General features: G+C 46.5%; 1 protein-coding gene across 7 annotated transcripts in view; it reads right to left on the bottom strand.

The window, feature by feature from the left end:
- IQCH (IQ motif containing H) overlaps nucleotides 1–27,753 on the bottom strand; it is a 106,773-nt gene that overhangs the window by 7,751 nt on the left and 71,269 nt on the right. For all 7 annotated transcript variants that reach the window (XM_014524517.2, XM_025215092.1, XM_025215093.1 and 4 more), the window contains 3 exons: nucleotides 11,241–11,408; nucleotides 4,991–5,116; nucleotides 2,187–2,248 (listed from right to left, as the gene is read on the bottom strand). In XM_014524517.2, the coding sequence (XP_014380003.2) occupies nucleotides 2,187–2,248; nucleotides 4,991–5,116; nucleotides 11,241–11,408 (356 nt within the window). The remainder of the gene's footprint in view (nucleotides 1–2,186; nucleotides 2,249–4,990; nucleotides 5,117–11,240; nucleotides 11,409–27,753) is intronic.

The following is a 27,753-nucleotide window of genomic DNA, read 5'->3' as shown; positions in this document are numbered from 1 at the left end:
ACTGGTATCGCTACTATGACAACCCATAAGAGGACACATTCATACAAAGAGGTACATACGCGTGCATGTCTAGGACTGGCCAGCTCAGATGGTCAGGAGGAAGAGGCAAGGGGCCATAGCTACCCCTTACCACCCAGTCCCGTCCCATGTTCAGCTGGGGTTCATTTACTTAATTGATTATCTTGCTAATTTCTCTTTCAGTTCCTTGATCCACAAACTGCACAAGCTCAAGCTACGTTTACTCTGCAGACAGTAGCACAGTGTAGGGCAGGGGCAGGCAAAGTCCAGCCCATGGGTCGGATTTGGCTGGCAGTGGACTCCATTTCCCAGAAGCCCCTGCCTTCATGGCTGGGGCTGGTCTCCATGACCTCAGCCACAACTGTGCTGTGATAGCGCAAGGCTGGGGTTGCCATGGAGATCAGCCCCAGCCACACTGGCAGGGCGTGTATGGCAGGACAGGGCAGGGGGCTGCTCCAGAGCCACTGGGAGCTTGCAGTATGGGCAGCTTGGTTGGGCCCAGGGCACTGCTGCGATCTGCAGCCTGCATGCTCCCGGCAGGGGTATACAGGCAGCAGATCATGGCTCTGCCCTGGCTCCTTGCAGAGGTGACAGCATGATCCTGAGCCAGGGCAGAGCCGCGATCTGCTGCCTGCGCGCCCCTGCCCAGAGCACGCAGGCTGCAAATTGTGGCTCTGTCTTAGCCTCAACCAAGCTGCTCCCACCACAAGATCCCAGTGGCTCTGGAGCAGCCCCCTACCCTGTCCTGCCATGTGCCCTGCCAGCATGGCTGGGGCCAGTCTCCATGGCAACCCTAGCCTTGTGCTATCACTGTGCAGCTGTGACTGGGGTCTCCATGGAGACCAGCCTCAGCCATGTGGGCAGCGGCTGCTGGAAAATGGAGTCCAGCTGCTGGCCAGATCCACCATTTTGCCCAACCTTGGTGTAGGAACTCTCCAGCTAGCTTCAAACTAAACTAGTTAACTGGGATACTAGTGCCAGTCCAGGTATGGCTGCACAGAGCTCCAGCTGGAGCTGCCAAAAGGCAAAGTAATACAGCCCATGCAGTGCTCAAATACTGCAATGCCTAGACGGCTACTAGTACCCAAATGAGCTCGCGTCAAGCTGGCTTGGGTATCTTCACACTGATTGCAGGCTGCAAGACAGACAACTGCTTACTCTGTTACAGTCATTTACCAAAGCCTTTCCCTGTCTGCAGCCTGGCAGTCTTACTGAGAGTTAGGGCTACGCGAACCTTCAGTCCCTGATTCGATTCAGCAGAGATGCAGCCCAATTCAGCGTATGAATCTCCGAATCCGAATCGAATCAGGACCTTTACTCTCTCCAAATCGAATCGGATCCCTCTGAATCGATTCAGAGAGATTTGGAAAGATTCGGTTTAAATGTTTTTTCTACATACCTCTAGGTAGCAGGGGCTCGTGAATGCAGCGATGCTGGGGTGCATGGAGCGTCCCACAGGAGCACATGAGGCTCCCCAGCGCGCTGGGCAGCAGACCCGGAAGTGGACCAGAAGCACTTCTGGTCCACTTCTGGGTTCACTGGGGAGCACACTGGGGGGCCCCCTGCACCCCTCTGGCTCAGCGACTGGTGCCTCCTGGGTCTGGGGGGGCACCCGAGGTCCCCCCACAGCTGATTGCCGAGCCAGGGGAATGTGGGGGGGCCTCTCTGCATGCTCCCTGGCAGGCCCAGAACACTTCCAGGTTCACCGCCAAGCACGTGGAGGGCCCCCCACACTCCTATGGGATGCTCCATCTACCCCAGCATTGCAGCGATCACATCCTGTGCTGGTCCCTCGAGGTATGTAAAAAAAACATTTAAAGCTGTGTCTATGGCCAAATCACTGATTCTCCAAATCGGCATCAAATCTTCAGATTTGGATTCAGTCAAATTGAATCGGGGACAGCGATCCAAACCAATGAACTGAATCACTGTCTCTGATTCGGGCCGAATCCAAATCCGAATCCAGTAGAGCCAGCATCGTACACCCCTACTGAGAGTCATCAGAGTTTCTGAGTAACAGGTGACCATCACTGGAACACTACATTGCCTTCAAGTAAATCCTCAGTTTTATTAAAATCCATGACATCAATACTCTGTCTTTTCACCTTCTTCAGTTTAAAAACTTTCCACCAATTTATCCAGTTATTTAATTTACAGTGTGTACTCACATCATTCCCAATCTGTATCGCCTGCGGTCTTCATAGAGCATAAAAATGGTTCCTTGTTTTTCCTGTTAAATTGAAAAAAACCTTTATTTTAATCGTTCCTGAAAACAACACTTCCAATTACAGATGTCTAAAATGTACTGTACATGGAAAGTAAGTACATAATCACATAATTAAAGAAAGGTTAGTTTTAAAATGTGTGTAATGGATCATTAGTAAGCATAACCTAAATCATTTATACTTGAGAACAGAAAGCGGTAATTTTCTGTAAATCCAAATACACATATTTCAAGGCTACTACTCAGTAATAAATATTTTGTTCCCCCTACAGTGTGGGATGATCACGGATGGATCATTTCAAACTTGACCTGTACGTGGTCCAGCTCATTTAAGATGATGTGTAAAAACACTAAATTCTTTAGTATAGTAGAAATTACTTTAGGTTTTCATGCTCCTTAAAATAAGTTTCTACAGTTGTTAGGTGCTGACTTAACATGAACTTTCATAATGTCTTCCAATTCATTCTGAGTCAATAGGTTCACCGACAAAATTCATGGGGCCTAATAGCTAGATGTGTTGAGCAATGACGGTCACTAGGAATATGGACAAATTTCCTGATATAACAGTCCATCCCAGAGAAGGCGTGGAGTGGGACAGCTTGAAGAATGACTGTAGATTTCCTGATGAAACCCTCCACCCCTTAATACTTCTTTCCATTTGCTGTTTTTCCTTTGAATACCAGCTTTTATCTTCATTTTACCCATTGGCCTATTTCTTTTTCTCCTCTCTTGATATATCCTCCTTCTGTTCATAATCCTTTCTCCAATGAAGGAAGAGGTTTTTCTTTTTCATCTCTCCTACTGTTCACCTTTATCATCTGACTTTTCTCATCATCTTATTCTTCCCCTTTTACAAAATCATCTGCACTTTGGATGTAGCTAGTTAACGCAAAACCCACAGCACTATAGCTTTCAAGGATTCAATAATATACTTAGGCTTGGCAGCGTTTGATTTTTATTTTTTAATCATTTTGACGGATAATATTGATGTTTACTTTTAAGCATTTATTCAGATTTTTATCGATTTACATTTTCAGGATTGCACGAAATTAAGTATGTGGGAGGCAGACGATTTATCAATTACAGTACACGGTTATTATCGTGCAGTTTAACCGCCTGCCGCGACAAACCTAACTACTGTAGGGCTGCCGCCAGCTGAGCGGCAGAGCTGCCATCAGTCCCAGCTCCACTCACCCGTAGCTCCCTCGTCTGCTTTGTCACTTCCTCTTCCTTTGTTCCCAGTCCCCTGGGGTTTCTGGGAATTGCAGTCTGAACTACACTCGGAAGCGTCTCTAGGACTGCTCCCCCGCCATCACCATCACACACTCCATCAGCCATCACTTTTCTTATGTTCCCTTTCTATAAATTTCAGTTATTAACGATGGAAATATTTTTACATTGGTCTGTGAGTGTGAGGTGAAATCAATGTTTGCCAATAAAAACTGAATCCTGCCAAACTTAACTATGCTACAGCTAAAGGAAGCCAACAGAAGACCTATAGCTAAACTAACCTTATTTATAATATGGGGCCTGCTAAAGAAACCTTTGTTATGCAGGGGCTTGTCTACACCGTTTCCAAACAGCACCTGAATATCACCAACAAATATGCCCTGCCTACACATTCAGGATGCACCAAATCCTGGGAATGAGGCAGTCCAGGGGTCCTGGGGCATCTCTGCCTGCATGGCAAGAAGCACGAGTCTGAGAACAGCTTGGGGCATGTGTGTAGGGCTGTTCTAAGGAGGCTTCACTGCTTCATTTTTGGGCTTTGGCAGACACTGGGCAGGATGTGCCACTCAGCTGAGGCCCCGAGCACAACACAGGGGTGGAATAAATAGGTTTCACACAGTTCAGCTGCTAGCACCACAGCTAAAAGGGACTTGGGGGTCATGACTGACCACAAGATGAACATGAGCCACCAATGCGATGTCGCAGTTGGTAAAGCAAACCAAACTCTGGCTTGCATCCATAGATGATTCTCAAGTAAATCTCAGGGTGTCATCCTCCCGCTGTACTCAGCCTTGGTGAGGCCGCAGCTGGAGTACTGCATCCAATTCTGGGCTCCACAATTCAAGAAGGACGTGGAGAAGCTTGAGAGAGTCCAGAGGAGAGGCATGCGCATGATCAGAGGGCAGGAAAACAGACCTTATGAAGAGAGGCTGAGAGCCATGGGACTCTTCAGCCTGGAAAAGCGCAGGCTCATGGGGGACCTGTTGGTTGCCTGTAAGTACATCAGGGGCGTGCATCAGGATCAGGGGGAACGCCTGTTCACCAGAGCGCCCCAAGGGATGACAAGGACCAACGGTCACAAACTCCTCCAAGACCGTTTCAGGCTGGACATATGGAAAAACTTCTTTACTGTCCAAGCCCCCAAGGCCTGGAATAGACTCCCGGCAGAGGTGGTGCAAGCACCTACTTGGGACTCCTTTAAGAAGCATTTGGACGTTTATCTTGCTGGGATCCTTTGACCCCAGCTGACTTCCTGCCCCTGGGGCAGGGGGCTGGAGCTGATGATCTCCCAAGGTCCCTTCCAGCCCTAATGTCTATGAAATCAGTCTCAGAAAATCTGCTAAAAGAATTACATTTTAAACTGCAACCAGGCCATCCTCCCATTACCAACGAACTCCTGCAACCACCACCTTCATGTCACTTTACTCTGCCTGCGTCCCATTTCAGGGGACTGGCATTTCCATATACCAAGTTATGCAGAGCAAACGTTACATTTGTTATAACGTTTTCCTTTTTTACCTGGACATCAAGTCCAATGCCATGAGCCTTACACATCTGGAGGAGAACACTGTAGTAGATTACAGACAGGTTGGAGTGCCTCATCTGGCTGCTCAGGACAGCATAGCGGCTGCTTAGTGGAGACGACTGGGGGGAAAAAACATCATGTTTATTCCATATCCTTTCATATAAAGCACGTTCAATTTTCTACCTACTATGATGGATTTTTTTCTCTCAGTTTTACTGGTGTGAAGCTGGGATAACTCCCTTGATTTTACAGGTGGAATCCCCATTCCTATCAGAAACAGAGATTTCTGTGCGGTGACCCTGATTCTCCTCCTGCTATCGGTGTAACACGAGTGAGTTACCCGTCGATGTTGTTATCTCACTAGCTCCATAAACCCAGTCTACCAGATTCTGCCATGAGAGTGCCACTCTGGATTTAAGCTGCTAGTAGCCACGTGCAATATGTATTACTCTCTGTAGATCTCTATGTTTTGTTAAAGTTACATGATCAGCTGCTATTTGATCTGAATGGAAATTCAAGTGCTTATAGTCACTGGAGATCCTTAGGTTCTGGGTGGATTCATTAGGGCCCAGTTTTCACCTGGCCTTACTCCAGGTCTGCTCAAGTGAGCACTGTGTTTGCAGGCATAGATGGTTACCGTGGTGCAAATCTGGTAGTTTAGTGCCTCATCCCAAAATCTGCAGTCGTCAAAGTTTGTGTCGGAAAAGGCAGAGGCCTTTTTTAAAAGTGTGGTCTTTCGTATGTATAATATGACAATGCAAACCTCGATACGTTCTTTGCTGTTCTGCACTATTACAAAGCTGAAAAGTGTAGGCCAGTATGATATAGGAAAGCCAAATAGTTTTTTGGGAACTGCTGAAGGCTGATGGATGGCAGCATCATGTCTGAGGAAACCCAGCTCTTCCACACCCTCTGATAATGCTGTTCAGACACAAGGGCAGCAGCCAGAGCTATAGGTATGTAGGCGTGAGGTGCAAGCACTCTACAGACCAGTATGATTACCAAGCATGTCACCGTGCGGTTACTGCCATGAAGGCCAAGGTTATTCCAGTCCTGTTTTTGCATTAAGTTACAAGATATGAAAACTGCAACAAGTTCTGCCCTAAAAATGAGCCTTGTTATTAATTAGGCATGGTCGAGTCCCTTGGGCTCTGTCTGCGGGGGAAGAGAACAGCCCTTTTTTCCAGGCTGCTCGGGGTTGGGAGTTTTAGAAAGTGAACTTGCAGCAATTCTGCAGGGCATCCCCTATGCGCCTGCACCCAAGATACAGCTCTTCATGGTTTTAAAACAGCTTTTGGTTCTTACTGGGCACATCTACATGTTCATTATTGTACTTTTGGTAATGCACGTTAAATGTATTACCTCCACTGTGAGGTACTAGAAAAAGGCACATTAGCCTATTTTAATGTGCATTAGCAAAAGCACGCTTTTTTGTGACACTTTAACGTGTGTTAAAATAGGCAAATGCACACGAAAGTGCATGTGTGCACACTTGAAACAAGGTCTCTCCACATCTTTGTGGCTAGAAAAGCATAACATGGGTCTATGTGTAACAGGGAATCAGGCTCTCAAAGTACAACCTCGCAGATTCTCAGCACTCACTAGGATAAATGCTCACCTGGTGTAAATCAGTTTGGCTCCACTGAAATCACAGGAGTTGTGCGGATTTACACTAGGTAAAGCCAATGCAAAGCAAGGGCACCTGGCACTCAGGGTCTCTTCCATAAAACGCTCTGAGCTTAAGACACAAGGGCTGTGCAACATGACTCAAACCCACTGAACGTTTATAGGAGAACTCCAAGCTCAGCTTGATTTTGGAGGGCTTTGTGACTCAGTGTGAGCCTCTGTACAGCATTACTTTGAAGTCGATGGGTGCTGAGTACATGCAAAGGTGGAATTTACCCCGTTGTGTATTGTTCATGCTTGATAAGAAGTGCTTTGCTCTGCCGTCACATGCACGCTGTGCACATACACTGAAGGACCAACACTGGATCCAAGAGCTCTGGAGCAAACAAGGTTTCTGAATGTAGGAAAACCTATTTGTCTCGATCAACCTTTCTGTGGTATCTCAAGAGGGTTGGGTGTCAGCTCTTTTCAGAGATAGGAAACGTGTTCTTAAAAGGGGAAAATGAAACCAAGGAACAATGGACCAGATTCTATTCCACCTCTTAGGCCCAACTGACTTAGGCACCTAAATGTGATCCTATTCCATCCTGCTCAAATCCCCGAGAAACTAATACAAAAGGTGGGTGGATCTTTCTCCGTACTACTTTTTTTTTTACTCATTCCTAAGGGTTAGATGACAGCCTGTTACATAGGTGTCCACATTGTAGCCGTATTGGTCTCGAGGAAAAGGCAATCGGGACTCGTGGTAGAGGTGGTATCTTTTATAAGACCAACAAGATTTTTCCAAAGAAATGCTTTAGTTGCAAGCTTTTAGGCACAAACACCCTTCATCAGGCACTGGAGAAAAGATTGTACACCCTTCATTAGGCACTGGAGAAAAGAGAACTTTTACAATCTTTTCTCCAATGCCTGATGAAGGGTGTTTGCACCTGAAAGCCTGCAATTAAATCAAATTTCTTGCAAAAATCTTGTTGGTCTAATAAAAGATATCATCTCTACTACAAATCCTGATAGCCTGTTACATCAGTAGATGTATCTATGGATTTTTCAGGACTTGAACAGGGTGGAATAGATTGGCATTGAGGTGATTAAGTTCACTCAGACACCCAGTAGATGAAATAAAATCCAATCCTGTGCATCTCCAGGATGTAAGGTTTTGAAAAACGTGTATACGAGGAAGTCCTCGCGTGCTCGCCAGCTGTCAATGGAGGTATATTTTTTAGGTCTAACAAAATGGAAGCTTTAATGCCACTGAGAATGTAGCTGCTGGATTTAATCAGTGTTTTAGGAGGGATAGCAGATGTGCCCCGTATTAAAGAACCCTGTCCTGACGGTCTCATCCAAGCCGAGCAGCACCTGACTCGCATGACTCTACAGGCGTTGCTCCTGAGAGCAAGACGAGACAGGCAAGCGTAAGGCTGGCAGAATCCAAACGAGTTAACAAATACCAGACATAATCTTTTTATAAAATCATTGAAAGTACAATCAAGCACTGCAAAGCTAGGACTTAAAAGTTTTGCTTACATATTATTTTACCTCTTTATTAATGGTGTCCAATCAATAGCATTTTGCTATGAAATAAAACAAAGGCAGAAAACATTTCTCAGGCTCAAATTCCATATTGATTTGTGCATTTTATTTTAAGTCTCAGCTAGTATAAGGGATCTGACTCAAATCTCTCTGAAGTGAATGGAAGTGTTTTCATTGAATGCGATGGGAGATGGATCAGGCTCTTGCCGGCTTGTCCAAGGCCAGGGGGTCCGAGCCTGGATTACCAGTCTTGTGCTCAGACAATGTAATCGCACGCAAAAGACTCAACTAAAAGGATTCACCTTGACTAGGGTGTAAAGGTGCATTGTTAGATCATGTCAGATGCACCTTTCAAACCTCATAAAGACAAACCCTCGATATAGGAGGTCTTTACTGTCCCTCCCATACATGCACGCAACTCCCACTGTCCTATTTTGTCTCTTATGGAGAGAATCAGTGCCCCCTTATCCCGTTCACACTAGACTTGTCTTTCCAGTCCTTAAAGAGCCAAGGGCCTCTCTGGAATCAAGGCCTTTCCTGCCAGAGCACCCCAGAAATGTGGCCACAGATGCTGAGTTTTGTTCTCACACTAGTTTGCACTCTGTGCTGCTGCAGTTAGGGGGGGTCTCCCTTGCCGTATCAGGGGGATCTTTGAATGTGTCATATCTGAATCGGCTCCGAGTCCTTAATAGCACAGAAGAAAACCGTAAAGATTATTTTTCACGCGTATGTTTTCCAGCTGCAGTTTCAAGTTCCCCAAGCTGCGTCTGTGCTGCCTTTCTCTCAAGCCCTAGACTGCCACAAAGACGCAAGCCCTTCCCACTAGCTCCTGCTTCACGCGTGCCCATTTTGCGGGAGGTGAGTGGCTTTGGCCACATGCTCAGTACCGCTCTACGCTGCCCACTCTGCCTAACCGGGTGCAGTTGGAGTGGGCATGGCTTGTTTCTCTCTGGCTCGGCAGGTCCCTATCCACGTACCAGGAGGGACAGTGCTCACGTGAGCACACCTGGTGTCATCAGTGGGGCTGGTACAGTGGCTGAGATTCAGTAAAGCATGCAAGTGCCTGCTCAATACCATCCCTTTTCAGGACAGGAATTAAGCTTTGCTTAGGTCCGGTCTTGAACAGGGATGCTGAACTGAACCTTGGCTTCAGCTGGTGGAAGGACTGGGCTCTTCATTCTTGGAAAGGGGATACTGCACACTGAAGCGTATAATTTACAGTGTTTTTTCCCAAATTATTTTTGTTTCGACACTGACGCATCTACGTCGACGTCGCGAAAATCCTTACACCGTACGTCTCTGCCTGAAAATTAATCATGTTTATAATATTCTGAGAATTAATAACACCCATTGCTCAAGTCATTAACTTAAAAAAGGAGCTTCCAAAATCTGTTCTCGGCAGTAGGGGACCACAAATAAATGAATGCTTGATAAAATAATCCAAGTAGCAGTTTAACAAGCGTAAACTTGAATGTGGCTGCAATAACACAGAACTATTGTTTAAGGCTTGGCATCAGGTTGATGAGGTGCTTATTTCAGCTACAAAGCATGCATACACATGCATAATGAACTGCAGTATGAATTATTAATGTGTTGCTTATTTAGCCTCATCTGTCTAGAAGATAATGTATCCTAACTATAATGAGTGATTGGTTTTGTACATAATTACAGTAGCAGCAGTATCTAGGAAATTTGTTCTTTCAAAGAAGGATTTCTAAAAATAAAATCATCACACAAACTCAGTTGCTGTTCTAGTTTATCAAAATCAAACCTACCAGCACAGAGACTATATAATAAATTAAAGGGGACAGAATCATTATTAACATCATAATTTTACACAAAGTGTTTTACTTAATCATTCATTACAGATCATGTGCTGTAAAAGCATTTGTCTCTTGGTTTGTTTGTTTTTTTTCTAGAGATATGTATGAAGATGGAACATTTTTGTAGTTAACTCTTAAGGAGATAAGAGCCAAAGAAATAAAAGAGCGAGGGAAAAAGTACAGGATAGAGAGACAGTTTATGTTAATCCTGACAGATTTTTAATTAAAAAAGTTGTTACTTGATTACTCTTCATTTCTAAAACATGCACTACTGGGACTAATCATATCTAATTTACTCCTCTCCAAGTGAAAGTGGCTGCTTGAGAAGAACAATAGATCAGGATCTCCTTAACCTCTAAATTACAGCTCCCTGACACGTTGGGGATGGTGCAACATCTCTCCTCCCCTTACAAAATGGGGGCTGCGCCTTCTGGCCAACGGCATGAGCATGGCGGTTGCTTTGCAAGCATCTCCTAACTCACCCTGACTTTCTCTAGAGGATTTTACTCAGCCCTGCCTTCCACACAGGTGAGCTGTCATTGTAAGGACAATCTCATGGTTGTGAGACCTCAACCATGACCCACTATAGATGATACAACAAGTAATAACACTGCGTGCATGGCACACTTCTTATGAAGATATCGAAGTATTTTTAAAACACTGGCTTATTTAGCTTTGCAACATCCCAGTGACGCTGGGCAGTATTAATGCTGCCGTGCTGGACAGATCTGAGCTCAGAGTCACGAGATCCTCCAAAGGATGTGGGCTGCACAGCGCTCGTTGTTTCATCCCCAGCTACCAGAACAAAACCCAGAGTGGATTTAGGTGCCTGCTGCCTGTGTATCCCATTCTGCAGGCACCGCAGACAGGGATACACACCAGCCAGCAGGTTGAGTGGAGAGCTACTGATGGTAGCCAAGAAAAGACAACGAAGACAAGAGTGTGTCCTAAGCCCAGGCTTCTCCGGGACTAACATGCCCAACTCCGGTCTGCAGGCAGAGGCTTCCCTCCCCTGGCAATTCACAGCCAGAACCTCTCTCCTGCAGTCGGATACCTCCACCACTCCAACGTCCGTCTACAAGGGATCAATCCTTTCTTTGAAGACAAGTCTAAATAGGAATAGCAGAGGGAGAAAGTACTGATTTCTTCCACTCTTCTCCCCACCTTTTAGTGACCAGCCCAGCTATTGGGCCACTTGCCTGGCGTATGGACTTTTCTACCAGACATGCCTCGATCGAATGCTGGTGCGCGAAGCATTACTTACGATTTTGGCCTCCCCAGTCTGAACACACTGGCTCTTCATTTTCTTACAGGGAAGTGGTACTTCAAGGCGGCCAGTGCTACAATCCAGATTTCCATCTGTCACGTACAACATGAGCTGAGTGAGGGCCAGCTGGTCACTGTAGTAGAGGTCAAGGTCTGTTGCCCACACCTAATCAAAACACAAGCAGACAAAAAAAGCAGAACTCACCCAGTTGATTTAATGAAGCAGATACTCCCCTGGTTTTTAAGTGTGCCAGGACATTACTTACTTGACCGAAATAAAGAAACCATTTCTGAACAGGAAAACCAAACCTGTTACACCTTTTTTTTTAACATAATCCACCAGAGAACATGCAAAGGCTCAGTAAGAAACTCCTAAGCAACTCACTAAACCCACTGCAAAAGGTTTTAGCATGAATTAAAGAGCTGCCTGTCGATTAACTTCTTGGGTGGAGCCACTCACAACTGATCCTAATGATTCAGGTAAGGGTTTTTTTTATCTCTAAAGAATTATTACATTTAAAAAAAACCCTCCAGAGACCAGGAAGGCTTTTATGGGATGCAAACAAGGAGGGCCCAGAGGGCACAGTGAAACGGTGAGCAAAAGGGATGGTTTAATGCAGGAAGCACCCCTACTTGTACATAAAACATGCATTAGTCATCCAAGGTTTTAGCAAAGCATGTTCCTGTTCAAAGTGTGTGACCTTGGGAGTGGGTGCTGTGTCCTGTATGTAGCAAACAATGTGATTTGTGGCCTGGTTCTGCTTCCCTGCCACCAACCGTGGGTTACCCCAGATTTGTATCTGTGGAGCGGTGAGCAGGGAGTCAGGCCCTAAAATTTTAGAGCTGGAAAAGATGCATGCACCTGTAAAATCCTCCCTCTGCGCAAACCTGATCATTGTACCTCTAACTACTCCCTGGCACACTAACACAAGTGCACACATGTGTGCACACACACCATTTAGGCTCGGACAGCCCCTGCCATCCAGCAGGTTTGAGCACCTCACCCTCTTTGAGGGGCGGTGGGGAAAGGCCTGAGGACCTGAGGCTCAGACACATTACGATCCAGCTCCTTCAAGGTATTCAGATGCCCCCACCCTCAATGAAATCAATGAGTCAGGCACTTCAATACCTCTGTGATGGACCTCAGTGATGAACCCAGGAGCTCCCAAATCCTAGGCTAGCGCTCTAACCACTGGCCCATCTTGGCTGATTTAACAAATGTCTTGCAGCAAACACATGGAGCCCTCTGCCTCCAATAACAGCAGCAATAGGCTTCTGCTATGAGGAATTAAACTGTATTTTCATGAATACTAGGGGCTCCTGGGCCTTTACTTCCCAACAAATGTTGGGGGGCAACACTGGTGCCCCTTAACAGCTTCTTGAAGCATCCTACAGTTCACTACAGCTCTGGGGACCACAAAGGAAGGGAAGCAGGGAGGCCTTTGTGGTCAATCTGAATAGGGTCTGGGATCTGCTCCCCTTTGATCTCAGCCCCTCACCTGCTTGTTGGCAATAGCACTCATCTCAGATGGGTTTGTGCATCAGGCAATGCCACAACTGCTGGCCTGGTCCAGGGGGGATAAAGGAAGGGAAGGTCCTTGAACTGTCCCCCGACAACTCCTGTACCAATGCAAGCCTCCGCATGATTTTGCCTCGGAGTTTTTCCTCTTTAAAAAATGCCTGTGCCAAATGCACCAATAAGACGTGTTAACCTATATAAAATATCTGCCCTAGAGTGGACTCCTTTAAAACAAATCTAGCAGTGAGTGACTTGAATAAGCCTTTGAATGGTAAATGGCATCATTATAAGGATATTAAGAGGTCAGGCAGTCAAGGCCTCTTGGTAAACTGGAGTTAATTTCTGAATCATATTCACATAGTAATGCCCTTTTTATAATAGCGAATAAATCACATCTGTAACAGTTGTTAATAACTAACTGCCAAGTATCTGTTGCTGTATTAAATATCCTATTTGTCAACTTAAATATTTCCTGCTGCATGGTATAAAATGCAAATGAGATGCTAATGGCTGCCTTTGCTTAGAAAGAAGGAACTTGCACCAATTACTATGCTTAATTTTCTCCACAAACGTATTCTTCTATCATCACTTCCTACAAAGACGGAAGGAACTTCCATCTAGATTTTTATTATTTTGTTATTTGTTAACCTTTTGAAGGAGCTTAGCATTTTTACGGAGCATGTAGTTTATAATTAAGTACATTTCCCTAAATACTAGCAAAACGGTCATTGCTAATGCAGCTTTAATTGTGAGGGAATTAGATTTTAGAAGCTAAAATTAGTATTCTTAAAAAAAAAAAAAAAGGGACTGGAGAGCTTGGGGGAGGCAAGCAAAAGCTACAGAAAAGCTTTAGTTTATTGGTCCACATCTGCCTCGAGGAGGGCAGTAGCTATTAGTGGCTGTCCTGTAAGCCATGTGGCCAGTTTCCAGAGCCACATATCCACAGCAGTGAATTCATGGTCCATGTCGGCACTGACTGGAAACTTTGCTAGAAGTCTCAGCATAGATGTAGGATGCAAGGGTCTTGGGAGCCGTGAGACCTGGAGCTGGTCCTTCCCCAAGAAGACAGGTTGGGACGGCGAGTGAAGCTTGCAAAGCTCCCACTGCCACTGCCTGCGAGGCGCCGGCTCGGTGGATCAGGCTGGAGCTGTGGATGTTCAAAGGCCCGTGCTGACAGTGTGGTACGAACCTGGCCCTCAACACACGACAGGTGAAGCAGGACAGAAATGCAGCCTGGCAAACTTGGAACGGTCCTTAGCCCACGGCAAATTTATTACAAACCCCAGGATATTCACCTTGCTTCTGCAGCGCACAAAATCATCGCGCAGGCTTTGCCAGCAGCTACAACGACACTGACAGGTGCGCGCAGGCCATGGTTATTCTCAGATCTACAGGACGCGTCCATCAAACACTCTGCGAGCACGCTTCACATAATGGGAACCGAGCACGCAGCATGGGATGTTGGCTTTAACAGACCCTACAAAAGATAAGCCTGGCACATGACCACTCACCACCCTGCAAACCGGTCACACGGGCACCATCTGGGCTCCAGTGAACAAAAGATGCTAGAGACAGGAGCAGAGAAGGCCTTTGAGCAGGGTGGGCCCCATCCCTTGAGACAAAAGGGTTGAACCCTTCTGTGTGCAGCTTGTTAGCTTGTGGGAAACGCAGTCTGGAGGAATTACTTCCTGCCGGCGTTCCTCCCATGCAATGCTCGCTTCTTCCTAATGCCAAGATATTATTACCCTTATAGAAAAGGGTCTATACATTTAATGGATCCAATCAATAAAAGTACATCCTAAATGGTTGGGGGGCTGGGGACATGGCCGGTGAGGAGAGGCTGAGGAAACTGGACTTATTTAGTCTGCAGAAGAGAAGACCGAGGGGGATTGAATAGCAGCCTTCAGCTCCCTGCAGGGGGGCTGCAAAAAGGATGGAGCTGAAAAGCTCTCTCATAAGGAGGGTAGTAAAGCACTGGAACAGGTTACCCAGAGAGGTGGTAGACTCTCCATCCTTGGAAGTATTTAAGACCCAGCTAGACAAAGCCCTGGCTGGGATGATGTAGTTGGGGCTGGTCCTGCTTGGAGCAGGGGGCTGCATTAGATGTGACCTCCCGATGTCCCTTCCAGCCCTTGTTGTCTGTGATTCTAAAATCCTACAGAATTGAACGAAAAATGACATGTCACGCCTGCCCGTCCAATCAAATAGGATGCTATGGCAAGGATGCAGTTTTCTTTTACTCTCCAGGACGGCTCCAAATGCCCACAGAAAGGGTAAGTTGCTATCATGCTCCCTGGGACAAAACTGTGAACCTAACAGGTGCCACGTTTCATCGACTTTACGACGTGGAGCCGAATCCTCAGCAGCACTGAGCTCAGGGAGGCAGGCTACGATGGCTCTGAGCCACCTTCCCCCTCCGCCTATCCCGGGCCTGTGCCTACAGCAAAACCACCTCTGTTGCAAGTCAGAGCAGCCAAATGGTCATTAATGGGTGCCAAATGGGACAATCCCTGAGGGATGCTTTTCCTGGCCCAGGATCACTGGCACACACTGCACTGGAGTCATGCTCCTTTTGGCTCTGGCCACATTTCAGAGCACTTTCTACATGGGGAAAGGAGGGAGGAGGTGGCATTAGCTAGCTATGCTGGCTTTAGGGGTGGGGGAGTCCCCTCTGTCCCCGAATCCTGAACTCCCCTATTAGTTCAGTTGAAGGGCCCTTTATTCTACTGCACCTACATGAAGGAAGACATGCCTGGGCTGAGGAGATGGTCCCTCATTTTCATGGGACTGTGAATGGGATACACATTTTCATCTTAGCTCAAATGCAGCTCAAGCCATTAGTAGCCAAGAGATGTTGCCATCAAACCGCTGTGTGCGGTCCTGTAAGAAAGGAGTCAGAAGCCTTCCTCTCATCCCCGCTGGTCGCAAGTGCCCTTTGCAAAAATCACAGCTGCTGCCAACAAGGGGCCGTGTTTTTAATAGTCTCATTGCTGAGACCGAGCATTTGGTGCATCTGAGACGCGCCAGCGATACAGTTTGGACCAGTCTGCTCTGAAGCTGCCTATGTTGTAGTTGTTCTGGGGACAGACCGTGGACACGTATCTGCAGAAGCTCTTGCTCCGACCCCTTTCATTACCGTTATCTCAGGATACAACTCCAGAAGGAAATGAGCAGTGCTTTGAAAATGATACTAAGCACATCTACCACGTTGAAATGCGCAGGTGTCCTGTTAACCTTAGCTGCAATAAGGAGGAGTAGACTTGTTGGTATCTGAGCCTAAAGAACTCAAGCGAAGGAGGATCCCCGAGCTGTTGACTTTTCATTTTCCCGGAAGGGGCTCATCAGGCGCTCGCCAAGAAAAACCTGTTCTCACTGCATCGCAAGGGCTACTCAGTATGCAAGGCACTGAGCTAAATCAATGTGGCTGGAGCTGCCAGCAGCAGCAGCAGCAGGGGAGAACCTGAAATAATAAAAATATATAACCTTTGAGCAAGAGCACAGAAACCAGGGAAGCATGGCTTTCAAGGATGTGTTTGCCCTCTGCTTTCCACGGCATGTCTATGCCTGACACGTATGTACCATGTTTAGGGAACAGATCATTTCGGGCTGCCCACTGCCCGCGTGGTTCCTCTCTTCCACTTCCTTTGTCTCTCTCTCTCTCTCTCCCCAGGGTGCTGATGTGAGAGGCAAGATATCAGAATACGTGGAAGCCCTTTGTAACCGGGGAGCACCAGCGCCGCTGACCCCCCTTTTTTTCTGACCGACTTAGGAAACACGGCACAGGGGGAAGAGCACAGCAGAACAGGCCTGGTGGCATCAGTGAATGGAAAATAGTATTTGACTATTAATCATATCTACGGCGCCATTCATCCCAAATGCCTATACATAGCAGGCTCGTCATCCTCTACTAAAAATGACCCGGGGAGAAAGCAAACGGGACGCAAGCCTGCTAGGACCAACCACGAGGGGTCACATCAGCTGGAATTCAGCCTGACCCCAGAGGGAGTTAATGTCGTAGGACAGCGGGGTCAGCCTCTTTGGCAGGCGTGCCACAAATTAGCCCCGAGCCTGACCCCAGAGGGAGTTAATGTCGTAGGGCAGCGGGGTCAGCCTCTTTGGCAGGCATGCCACAAATTAGCCCCATGCCCTCCCAACTGCTACTTCCCTTGCCCAATCTGCTTCTCCGCTTTCTGCTCCCTGCCCTGTGCTGCCTGCCTGATCTCCTGCTCTGCTTTCTGCTCCCTGCTGTGCTGCCTGCCCCCTCCCCGATGTGCTGCATGCCATATGCAAAGGCTGCCGGTGTCACTTGCGGTACCCTGTCCCAGTGGAAGTGAAGTGACCACAGGTGAGGAGGAGGATTTCAGGATTCGAGCTCCTTACCCAGCAAATCCAGGCTCGGAGGAGTCTTTTACGTAGTACCGGAAGCAGCAAGCTTCAGACATGCCATTTTTCAGATTTTCTGAGAGAGACTAAAATGTAATTATTACCAATAAATCAGAAAGCAGGTAGAAGCTTAATTCTGTGCTTGTTTCCATCAGTGCAAAACTCAAGTAATGACACTGAAGATTTATACCCGGGCAACCCGGATCTGAATTTGGTCCATTGCACCTCCAAGACTGCTTCCCACCATGCTGGGGTTTTGCCATTAGGTGCCCTCCAAGTACTAACGACGCAAAGCCCTGCTTTGCTCAGGAGAGATGATGAAGCTGTAGCACAAAGACATACAAAGTAGGCCAAAGCGTCCTTTCACCACTAGTGGAAAGCATCCCTACCGAAAGAGGAAAAAGGCCAATCCTGGCAAGACCCCTTTTGTTGGAGAAAGGCAGAAGGAGGCAGCAGACAAGAGAGAGACAGCAAAGAAAGGAATGAGGAAGAACACAACCAAAGCCCTAAAGGAAAAAAAAAACCCCAATGTTGAGCCAAAGAAAGATGAGATGCTGAAGAAAAGACTAGATCCTGGAGTGCTGCTGGTCTCCAGTAACACCTGCAGTCGCAGCTCAGCAGGGAGAACAAACACCTTTCCAAGATGGCTCCGGCTTCTAAGGGAGGTTTTGCTTCCCTGCTAAGCGGTGGCAGCGAGAACTGTAAAACAAGCAAACCCTGGCATTTCAAGCTGCTGTGGCGCCCGACTAAATGAGCTACCTGGGTCTGCTCCAAAGCCCGTTAAGAGTCAACGACAGCCCGTTCGTGGCCTACTGCAGGCTTTGGTTCAAGCCCTATAAATTGCATGGTAATTGCAAAGTCTACGCGAAACAAGATCTAAGCTTACCCACCGCATGGAAAACACGCTCTCTTATCTATCCTAACGATTTTCCTTTGGCTGGCAGTAACAGGACTGTGGAGGGCCCCATAAAATCTGCGAGGGAATCGTCCTCCTCCATAGCGAGAAGCAACAAAAGGCAAATGTAATAAAAGCCCACCTTCACACCGCAGCGATGGGCTATGATCTAGCAGCGGGCCTCCACAGAGCCCCCGTGTAAGGCAGAAGGGAAGGCAAGAATTTGGTAAGTTCTTTCACTAAAAAAGTAGCTTCTTGCTACAGTTTTAAGTCATAAAAATGGATGCTTGATGCCACCTAAACCCTGCTTTAACTACAAGATTGGGGGGGGAAAAGAATCCTTCCAGTTATGTGCAGCAGTCAGATGTAATATGTAATAATGACTTGTCAGAAAAGGGGCTTCCTTACAAGTGACCACACACATATACGGACACAGAGAGGCTGAGAACGGAGCCTTTTTTTGTGCATCTGTTGCTGCTGTACTAATTTTTAATGGCCAAAGACCCGCGCTGTACAAAGAGCCCTGTCCATGGTAATATGCTGCTCATCTCTTAACTTGTCGGTACAAAAGTCTACGGAGGTTGAGCCTTTCAAAGCAGCCAATGAGCCTCTGACCTGTTTCCTTTAATTGAAAAGAAGATCAATGCCAAAAGTGGTGAGGGTTCGGGGGGGCGGGAAAAAAAGAGTCCAAGCTTTAATTTTTGTTCATTATTTTTGCATCGTTCCGTGGTTTATAAAAGCAGTAATGACTGCTGAGGTCAGGCATGTACTAGCAGTTAATAACCGGCTGGGTTACCATCTCCTCCAGTCTGTCAGGAGCTGTTATAAAAGGCCTGACCTAGAGGTCATGTTTAAGTAAAGTTAAAAGACTGACACAACCCTAAAAAGTAATGAACATTTAATTTCGCGCCAGTCCTCGCTTTCCTAATTTGGCCTGGGGCACCAAGGCAAAGCAGGGCATCGGGTACCCAGTACTGAGCTCTGATCGGAGATCTCTGCTGTACCCAGGATCTGCTGCGTGGCAAGCTAAAAATAACGCAAAGCATTGAATCTTAAAATTTCAGGGCTTGCTCATATTGCCATCGTGATCTAAATATTGCCACAATTCAAGATCTATTTCCCTCCGTTAAGTGCGTCTAATGGCTATTGATAGCAGCAGAGAATGCATTCGGAAATTAAACGGAAACCGAGCTCAGTTGTAAACACCGAGAGAGACCCAAGACTTCAAACTGAGATCTGATGCTTTATACTGACTTGTTAGAGAGGCTATTTGTTCAGCTGGAATCCAGGTGCTGATTTAGATTGCATACACCTGCAAAGCACAGTATAGCTGACATTTTGAATTGGGCTTAAAACAAAGAAAATATTCATTCTTTTCATCATTCCCATATTTTAAACAGTGGGATTGTGTCTAATGGAAACATTTGCCAGTAGAAAAGTTAGAGGGACGACCTCTAAGATTCGCTAAGAAAATATTGACCAAAGAAATATTGTGGACATGCCCACTCAAGCACCGGATCTGGCACTACTGAAGAGAGATCTCTGCTGAACGCTGCAAGGAGATGCTGTCTTTTAACATGCACAGCCTGAGATCTTGCACCTCATGATAGACATCTCAAGTGAATAAAGTCACAATTATAGTGTAATTCTTTACAGCTGCCATAAAAATGCATCAGCTTTAAAGCATAAACTGGAAAAGGGAAGGAAAACATAAATTCTTAAACAGTTACTAAATTATAGCTTTTCTTTCTCCAGTTTAATTGTTTTATCTACATCTAGTATTGATGTCTGCATTATTGTAAAGAAAACACCTGCTATTTTTAAAGAAGTAGTTGGCCGACACTGTAAAAATGTCAATTAGTAAAATATTAATGCAACTTGAGTTTGGAGCAAAGAGCTCTCTTTATTACTTTTAAAATTCACAGTGGAATTGCCTGGTTCAGCAAGGAACGCCTACAGCATCTTATCAGGTTGCCATCTAGCGGCAGGATCACGAGAGGCTTGTATTATCTCAAACTTTTCAAGCTCTGGCTGGGTTTACAGGGAGAACAAAGTCCGAGAAAGCTGCGGGACCCAACGGTGGCACAAAGCATCGTGGCGTCACTAAAAGAAGCTGCAGACTGTTAAAACGTTCTCATGGCAGAGATAACGCACCCTAATGATGTTGTTATTGTTGTCACTAGTTACCGTTTATACGGTGCTAACCAGCAAACCACTAATAAATGGCATTGCCTGCCCCAAAGGGCTCGCAGACTAAATGACATGATGGCACATGCCTGCGATACAAGCAGGTGAGGCAGGCAGGAGAGACCGGGGAGCAAATGATCAGGCCGGCAGTAGCTGTGATCTACCTGCCTCTTCCTGCTGGCATTACCAGGCCGGTGGATAATGGAGCGACGCCATCGTGGTGCGCTGACCCTGCCGCACCAAATCGATGCTCACTTCAGGAGTTTGTTTCTCAATACAGCAGATGGTGGAAACCAAAGGTTTGGGGGCAAGAGGGGGGGACTACTATGGTGGCTTCAAGTCACCTTTGTGCTATGTCATCTGTGAGCTGCTCCAGGGCTCCTGACATCTATTGGGCGGCTCTGGGCCCTGGCTTTTTCTATGGCAGCCACCTGGAGCTGCCCTCTGGGTATCTCTGATGTCTGGGATCTCTGCTGCACCGCATGCTCTAGCCCTGCCCCCCACGCATGCACCAGGCCCCAGCCCCCCTGCCTTTCTCTCCCCATGTTTCCCTTCCAGCGTGTGTCTATTTTATTTTATTTTTTTTAATTTTTTTTTAAAGCAGCATTTGCAAACGTGCACGCACACAGCTGTGAATTCTGTACACGACTGCTAGGCCCAGTGCTCGAGTCTCTCTGCCTTGCCTGTGGCCTGTGGCAAGTCTTATTAGCCTCTGGCACCTGAACACATATATATATACAACTGCAGAGACTATGCAAACCAATTAGGGAATTTGCATGATCTTTTTTTTAGTTCTTTACTTTCCAGAGACAAGACAAGATGATAAGAAACACAGAATGCCACCGCTGCCTTCTGTACCTTTCTGATCTTATTTCTTTATATTTGCTATCAGATGAACAAGCATAACATCTTTTTTTTTTTAATAAGTCTATTATGGGTTTCCCGGCACAGACAAGTGAATGCTATAAATGTCACAACTATAAATGATGTCTAAAGAACGAAGGCACAGAGAATCCTAGAAATGAGTAAAAATAGTGGGGATGCTCTTCAAGGTTGCTTAGTTTAGATTTTCAAGAAAGGGCGATTTTAGTGGACAGAGAACGTAATTACTCCGAGCAACACTGCGTTTGGTGCAGCACTCGCGTGCTGTAAGAGTAGCGGCTCTTTGAATTAGATTAATATATACGAGTTGCCAGATCAGGCCGATGGTTCACGCAGTTCAGTATCATGCTTGGGAATGGCTAATAAGGGCTTGCCCTACAATAAATGTTTATTGTGGCGGACACAATTATGGAGATTCAATGAGCTGACAGTCCTGACCACCACTCTGTGGTCAGTGTAGACAAGGTTAATAGAGTCATAGATTTTAAAGCCAGAGGAGACCATTAGATCATCCAGGCTGAGTTCCTCCGTGGCACGGGCCGCAGAGCTCGCCCAGCTACCCCCGTACGGAGCCATCGCTTGTGCTCAGATCAAGCCAAACAGGTCTTGTGTCTGCGCTTCCTCCGGGCTGATCCTGAAACTGCTGCCGAGGAACAAAGCTCCAGCCGCTCGTTCCCACTCTCCACGTGCCAGGTACAGAAAAATATTGCATGGTCCCTTTTTGGAGGGTGCCCAGGACGGCTTGCAGGAGCGGTCTTGGGCATGCTCGCAGAGTGGCACCCGCCATGCCTGGCACCATTCCCAAGGTGCTGGGCATGCAGTACGTGGAGCAGGGCTTATTTCTTGACCGCCATCTCAGGAGTGTCACAGAGGCTGTGAGCGAGTTTGTAACTCTCGCGGTCCTGAAGACAAGCACGAAACGTGCTCTGCAAGCTCAACACTCACGATGAAAATGTTAAGAGGATTCTTTTTATGGCCTTTTTATGCACGCGGGGTGACAAGACAGAGCCGAAGGAAGGACAGGCCACCTCCGAGTTCCTTCGAACAAACTTCCTCTCCCGAGGATTTCTTTTTATTTTTTTTATGCGTCTCTTGTAGGGACACAGACCTGGGAAAGACTCCCAGGAATGTTCAGAGTCATGTCCTTTCCTCCAGGAAGGAAGCTTCCTGAATACCAAATCCTCTTCCCAGCAGGCTCTCCTAGACGTGCCCATCAGTACCACCTACCCCAGGACTGGGATGCCCAGCGCTCCCCCTCTCCAGTCCAGTTTCTACTGGGAACTCCTGAGGAACCTGTTTGGGCCTCTTGGCTGCTTTCTTCCCCTTGGCCGCTGCTTTCCTTATTGGAGTGAACAGTGTTAGGTTAGTCCGAGTGCCCTCCTCACTAGCCTTGCAGAGCCAGTACAGTCCAATACATTTTTCCTTATTTTTTAGGCTATCTAATAGTGAATAATATAGCTATCCTTATTATTCCCATAAATGCTTAATCCTTTTCAGACATCCTGCAGAGCTTTCGGTGAGAGCGATACACTGCAGCAAGGAGTTCCTCTGGTTATTTGTGACGTTTCTAAACAACCGTTTCTTATTTCCAGCTTTAATTTTGCTGCCTGCCATTTTCATGGACTGCCCCTTCCTCCTGAATGAGGAGACTCTGCCCGGTTTAGTATCTACTCTATCTAGTATCCACTGTCATAACTTGGCATACGTTTATCGCGTCCTTTCTTATCATTCCTCTCCTTCAAGTTTCAATCCTTTGAGCGAGTCTTCACGTGGATGCCTTTTCATGGCTCTGCCTTTTCATGGCTCTTGCTTTTTGTTCCTGAACCCTACAGTTTCTGCCACATCTTTCCTAAGATGAAGAGGGACCGCTGAAAGCCATGTTCCAGGTGACAGCATGCCTTGGTTTAGGACAAGCACTTGCTAATATTTCAGCCTGCTTTTCCCTCATCTACCTATTAACAAGTAGGTCTTCTGTTTTCTGCTTCTTTGGCCACTACTCTCTCTGTCCAACACCCAACGGATCTTGACTTTTTCCCAAGCTGTTACCTTTAATCTGGAAGTCGGTGCCATGCACAAACACTTTCCATCATCCCCCGGATCTGGCAGTACTTTGCCTTTCACCAAACTGCGGTTCCACTGCCAGTCTGCTCCCATTCAACGAGCGCTAGCCAGATTGCTGCTGCCCTTAATTATGCTCAGTGGTTGTCCTACTGAAATCAAAGCTAGTCTTGACTAACTCGCACAGTTTTGCACTGTCTGCAAATCTGGCCAACTTGCCGTTCATCCCATTTTCCACATCATAAATTTATTAAACAACACGGGTTCTTTCTGCCCGTATCCTGAAGCTTCTGCCGTGTTAATTGACTATTTGTTTCTACTGTTCGTTTGCCGCCTCCTAGCCAGATTCGGATCCCTGAAAGTATTTCACCTGTCATCTGAGGAGTGTTTAGTTTCCTTTAACAGCCTCTTAGGAGCAACTCTGGTGCCCGTTTTTTGAAAGTTCAAATATATTCACGTCAGCCTATACCCCTTCATCCAATTTTCTGTTTCCTAGAGTCCGACCCCCTGCCCTGGGCGGAATGAGTGCTGGGGTCAGATGACCCCGGCCAGGTGTCTGTCCAATCTCCTCTTAACTACCTCCAAGGAAGGAGACAACATCGCCTCCCTTGGAAGCTTATTCCATATTTCGGCATCTCTCACTATTGTTTTGTTCAAAAACATTCTGCGGTGCCTTGCAGAACCTGTGCTAGTTTGCCCTTTTGACTCATATTTGTTCCATATGCATTTTGTAATTTACATACTACCATTTTATACTCTGCAATTCTCAACACTCAAGTGCTAGGGATCATCAGCAAAGTCCTTCTGCAGGAGTCTTTTACGTAGTACCCGAATGCTTCAGACATGCCATTTTTCAGATTTTCTAAGAGAGACTAAAATGTAATTGTTACCAACGAATCATAAAGCAGGTAGAAGCTTAATTCCACGCTCGTTTCCATCAGCGCAAAACTCGAGTAATGACACGGAAGATTTATACCCAGGCAACCCGGATCAGAATTTGGTCCGGAGATTATAAATGACTACACAAGGGGTAAATAAATGCTGATGCACGTATAAAGTAAATAGGAAGACGCTGTTGAGTTTTACCGCATGAATATAAAGCAGCGCTTATTAATGCGGAATGATGTGAGCGTGTAGATTATCTGCAGAAAAAGTAAGACAGATCCAGCGCTCGCTCGTACTGTCGCTGTTGTGTGATCTCATGAGATCTCACGCTGAGCAGGGTCAACCGGAAACCCAAGATGCTGCAGGGATTGCTATTAATGACACAAGAGATGGCACAGTTGCCTCGGGCCGTTGCAGCAGGACGAGGGAGGAGTGACATCATTTGGGCGAGCTATTAAACCCACGTTCTGAATCTGAGCAAGACTATCCCTGCAAACCCATGCCATTTTTTTCCACAGGATTAGAGCTGTCATCCCTTGGTGAGGTGTTCCAGCTAAACTCCACCGGGTGCTGGCCTACTTAATAATCTCTTCTGAAGCAGTTAGACAAGGTATTCTTCCCTTTATTTCCTGAACGGTGACGCGGAGTTGAAACGTGGCGAGAATAATACTTTCCACCCCCCAAGTAGTGGCTGCATCTCAATGAACTTTTTTACACCGAGTTCACTGAGATCTCTGATAAAGAGCCCTGCCATATATAATGTCACGTAAACTTCTTAAGCCTGGGTTTGGCAACTTAAGTCTTAACTTGCTGTGGACTGTGTTTGCAAAGGCTTGATTACAAACTGCTATTTTTTATTTTTAAAATACAGGATTTGCTGATTTCTTGACCCCCTAATACTTGAAGTCTCTGACAAAAAAGTCACAAGAACTCCTCTTTGTGTAAGAGTCGCACAGTGAGAGCGCTGCTCTTTATTAGTCACTCCTCTCCAAAATAATTCACTTTAATCCTGTTGTTTCTAACCAAGATTTTATGGTTAATTTGCCATTCCTTTCCTAGGTTCATCGACGTTGGGGGCTGGAAGGGACCACACAAGATCATGGGGTCCGGCCCCCCTGCACTTGGGCAGGAAAGAGCGCTAGGGTCAGATGACTCCAGCAAGGTGGGCGTCAAGACATGTTCTGAAGATCGCCAGGATAGGTTCTCTAAATCCTGATATACATACGTATACACACAATGGATTTGTCTCATTTTAACAAAATTGGCCATTAGGGAGGCAATGGCTCTTCTATGCAGTGCTTTACCAGGGGAGTCCTCCCCAGGGTAGCCGAGGGGCTGTTGAAGCACTGATGTACACAAGGCCACCATGGAGAATTCCTCTGCTTGGGCTGGATCATTAAAGAAGGGGCATCTGATAAGCCATAGATGTCTCCCATTGAGACAAACACCCTATTTTTTGCGTTATTAGCCGGTGAGGCAGGCATTCATTCTCTGCAGGGGCTCAGAAAGTGACAGATAGTTTGGCCTCCCAACTCCTCCCAGCTGGGCATTAATTCTTGAGAAGTGTCCTGCATCTAAACTGTTATTGCTTACATATGTAGTGCTTAGCTCTTAAATTAATCCTTAATTAGGGTGCAGAGTTTGATGGATTGGTGAAGAAAAGTCTTGATACCAACAGCCTGATTCAGAGCTCTCTCAATGCTGCTCTATCAGAATAGTGGGGGGAAGAGATCTATGCCCCTGATCCTCCAAAAGTGTCTGCAGTAACTTTGTGGGTGAAGAGTCAATGGGATTACACAGATGCAAAACTCTCTCCCAGGCTTGGCTTTCCAGTAAGAGGCTGAAGTGCAGGTCGGCCTACGTCAGTTTATTCAGACCATCTAAGTTCAAGAGGAGGATTGATTCAGCTTCTCCCATCATGTGCTCCTAGCTTTTCTGTTTTTTCCATGATCGTGGAAGATGCCGAGAGGCTCCCCATAGTAGGCGATTCACTGGGACTAGTCCGAGGTGGACGGAGGATGCTGCAGCAGGCCGAAAACCACGTCAAGCCCGTAGCTGTGTCCTCCGTCCTTTCCAGCCAGCAGACCAAACAGGCTAGCGGCAGTGCGGTGCCTTTGCCACATGGCCGTCTCACTCGCCCGTCCCTTACTGCAGCACCTTGGCTGGGGTGCATTCAAGGGTAGGCCTCATACCTTGCTTCACTCTTCAGCGAGCTAACTTAAGACCCTGATTCACATTCAGGACTGAAAGGACCCCCACCCGCTGCCTCCCATTTTAGCTTTCCCCCGAGACCTGACCTGCATCCCGTGCCAGTCCTGCTGCCCACGAAGGGTGCTCATTGCACTGCGTGTTGCTTCCTGCTCCATTGGCCTTGCCGCTTGAGCTCTTCACGGCCTTCCTCATGCGTTTGGAAGATGCAGCATGTTCCCGCCCTGGCATCCAGCTGGCATCATGGCCAAGAGTCAGCGGGAGAGGGGAGACTATTACCCCTTTTTAGTCAACGTGCGTTCCAGGGACTGCTTGGGAGCAACGGTACCTCTGCAAGCGCAGCCGCTGCCTGTGACAGGCGTTTCCGCAGCAGGCCTGATGAGAAGGGGGAAAGCTCCTGGTACTCTCCATCTCCTCCTCCCTGCACATGACAGTCACCATCTGGCTCATACACTTGTGCATCCATCAAGGAGCTCTGCAAGGACCTCTAGCCAAATCTGGATGACTTGCTCAATGCAGCATTAATGCTGGCTCTTCCGCAGAATCAGCCAGCAATGAGGACTAACCTGGGACTTTTTCGCGTGTGATGGACATTCGTTGTCATTCACTCAGCATGTGGAGATTCATCTGTTTGCGACTGGCTGCTGCTACAACTCAAACGCAGGGGCAGCATAAATGAGATGCATAACAATATGGCAAAATGTGGAGCTTGCACAGAAATCCTTTGCTAACGCTAACCCCCCCCGGAAAACGTAAGCAAAAGGATTTTATATCGTGCTTAGAAGAGAAAAATATGGCTTGTAAATGGTTCTCAGGAGGGAACATTTCAGAACTTCAAAAAATACAGGTGTACCTGTTGTGTGCCCGTAAAGCATTCGTTGCAGACATGCACCCAAGGTAAATGCTGGGGAAGATGGAGATGTGTTTCCTGAGTGAGGAAATGCAGGGTTTTCTTGCGCATGTGCAAAGTGTGTGCCTATTTGCACCCAATTAAGCCTCAGTTGAAAATCTGGCTCTTCAGGTTGCTTAAAGAGTCGTGTTTATATAAAAGATGCTTATAACTTTATGAAGGTTTCAGGGATTTTAAAGTATTTAAATACTAGACTGTACTGGTAACAGATGTTCAATGATATATTTAATTTTTTGTTTTACTGAAAATACAATAGATCATTTGATATTTTCTGTAAAATATAACTTTTAAAGGATGCCGAGGCATACAGTACTTCCAGAAAATTTATTCCAGCCTCTCAGCTACTACATTAAAATGGGCACTTCTGAAATTAGTGTAAGAATGTTCTCAGAGCCTAATAGGATTTCTTGTTTGCCAAAAAATAGTGCTTTCAGAAGCACAATCTTTTGTGTAATCTCTCTCTCACAACAAGACAGATGGCATCATTAATTGCCTCTATATCTAATTAAGTTTAAAAAAACGTGCTTAAATAATGCTAAAGTTGTGGTGCAAGCTGACAAACACAGGAAATATTAAAGGTACAA

This window comes from Alligator sinensis, unplaced genomic scaffold (assembly GCF_000455745.1).
Source record: "Alligator sinensis unplaced genomic scaffold, ASM45574v1 scaffold1423_1, whole genome shotgun sequence".
NCBI lineage: Eukaryota > Metazoa > Chordata > Crocodylia > Alligatoridae > Alligator > Alligator sinensis.
The sequence above is the reverse complement of the archived record's forward strand: the minus strand, read 5'-3'. Positions and strand labels throughout refer to the sequence as shown.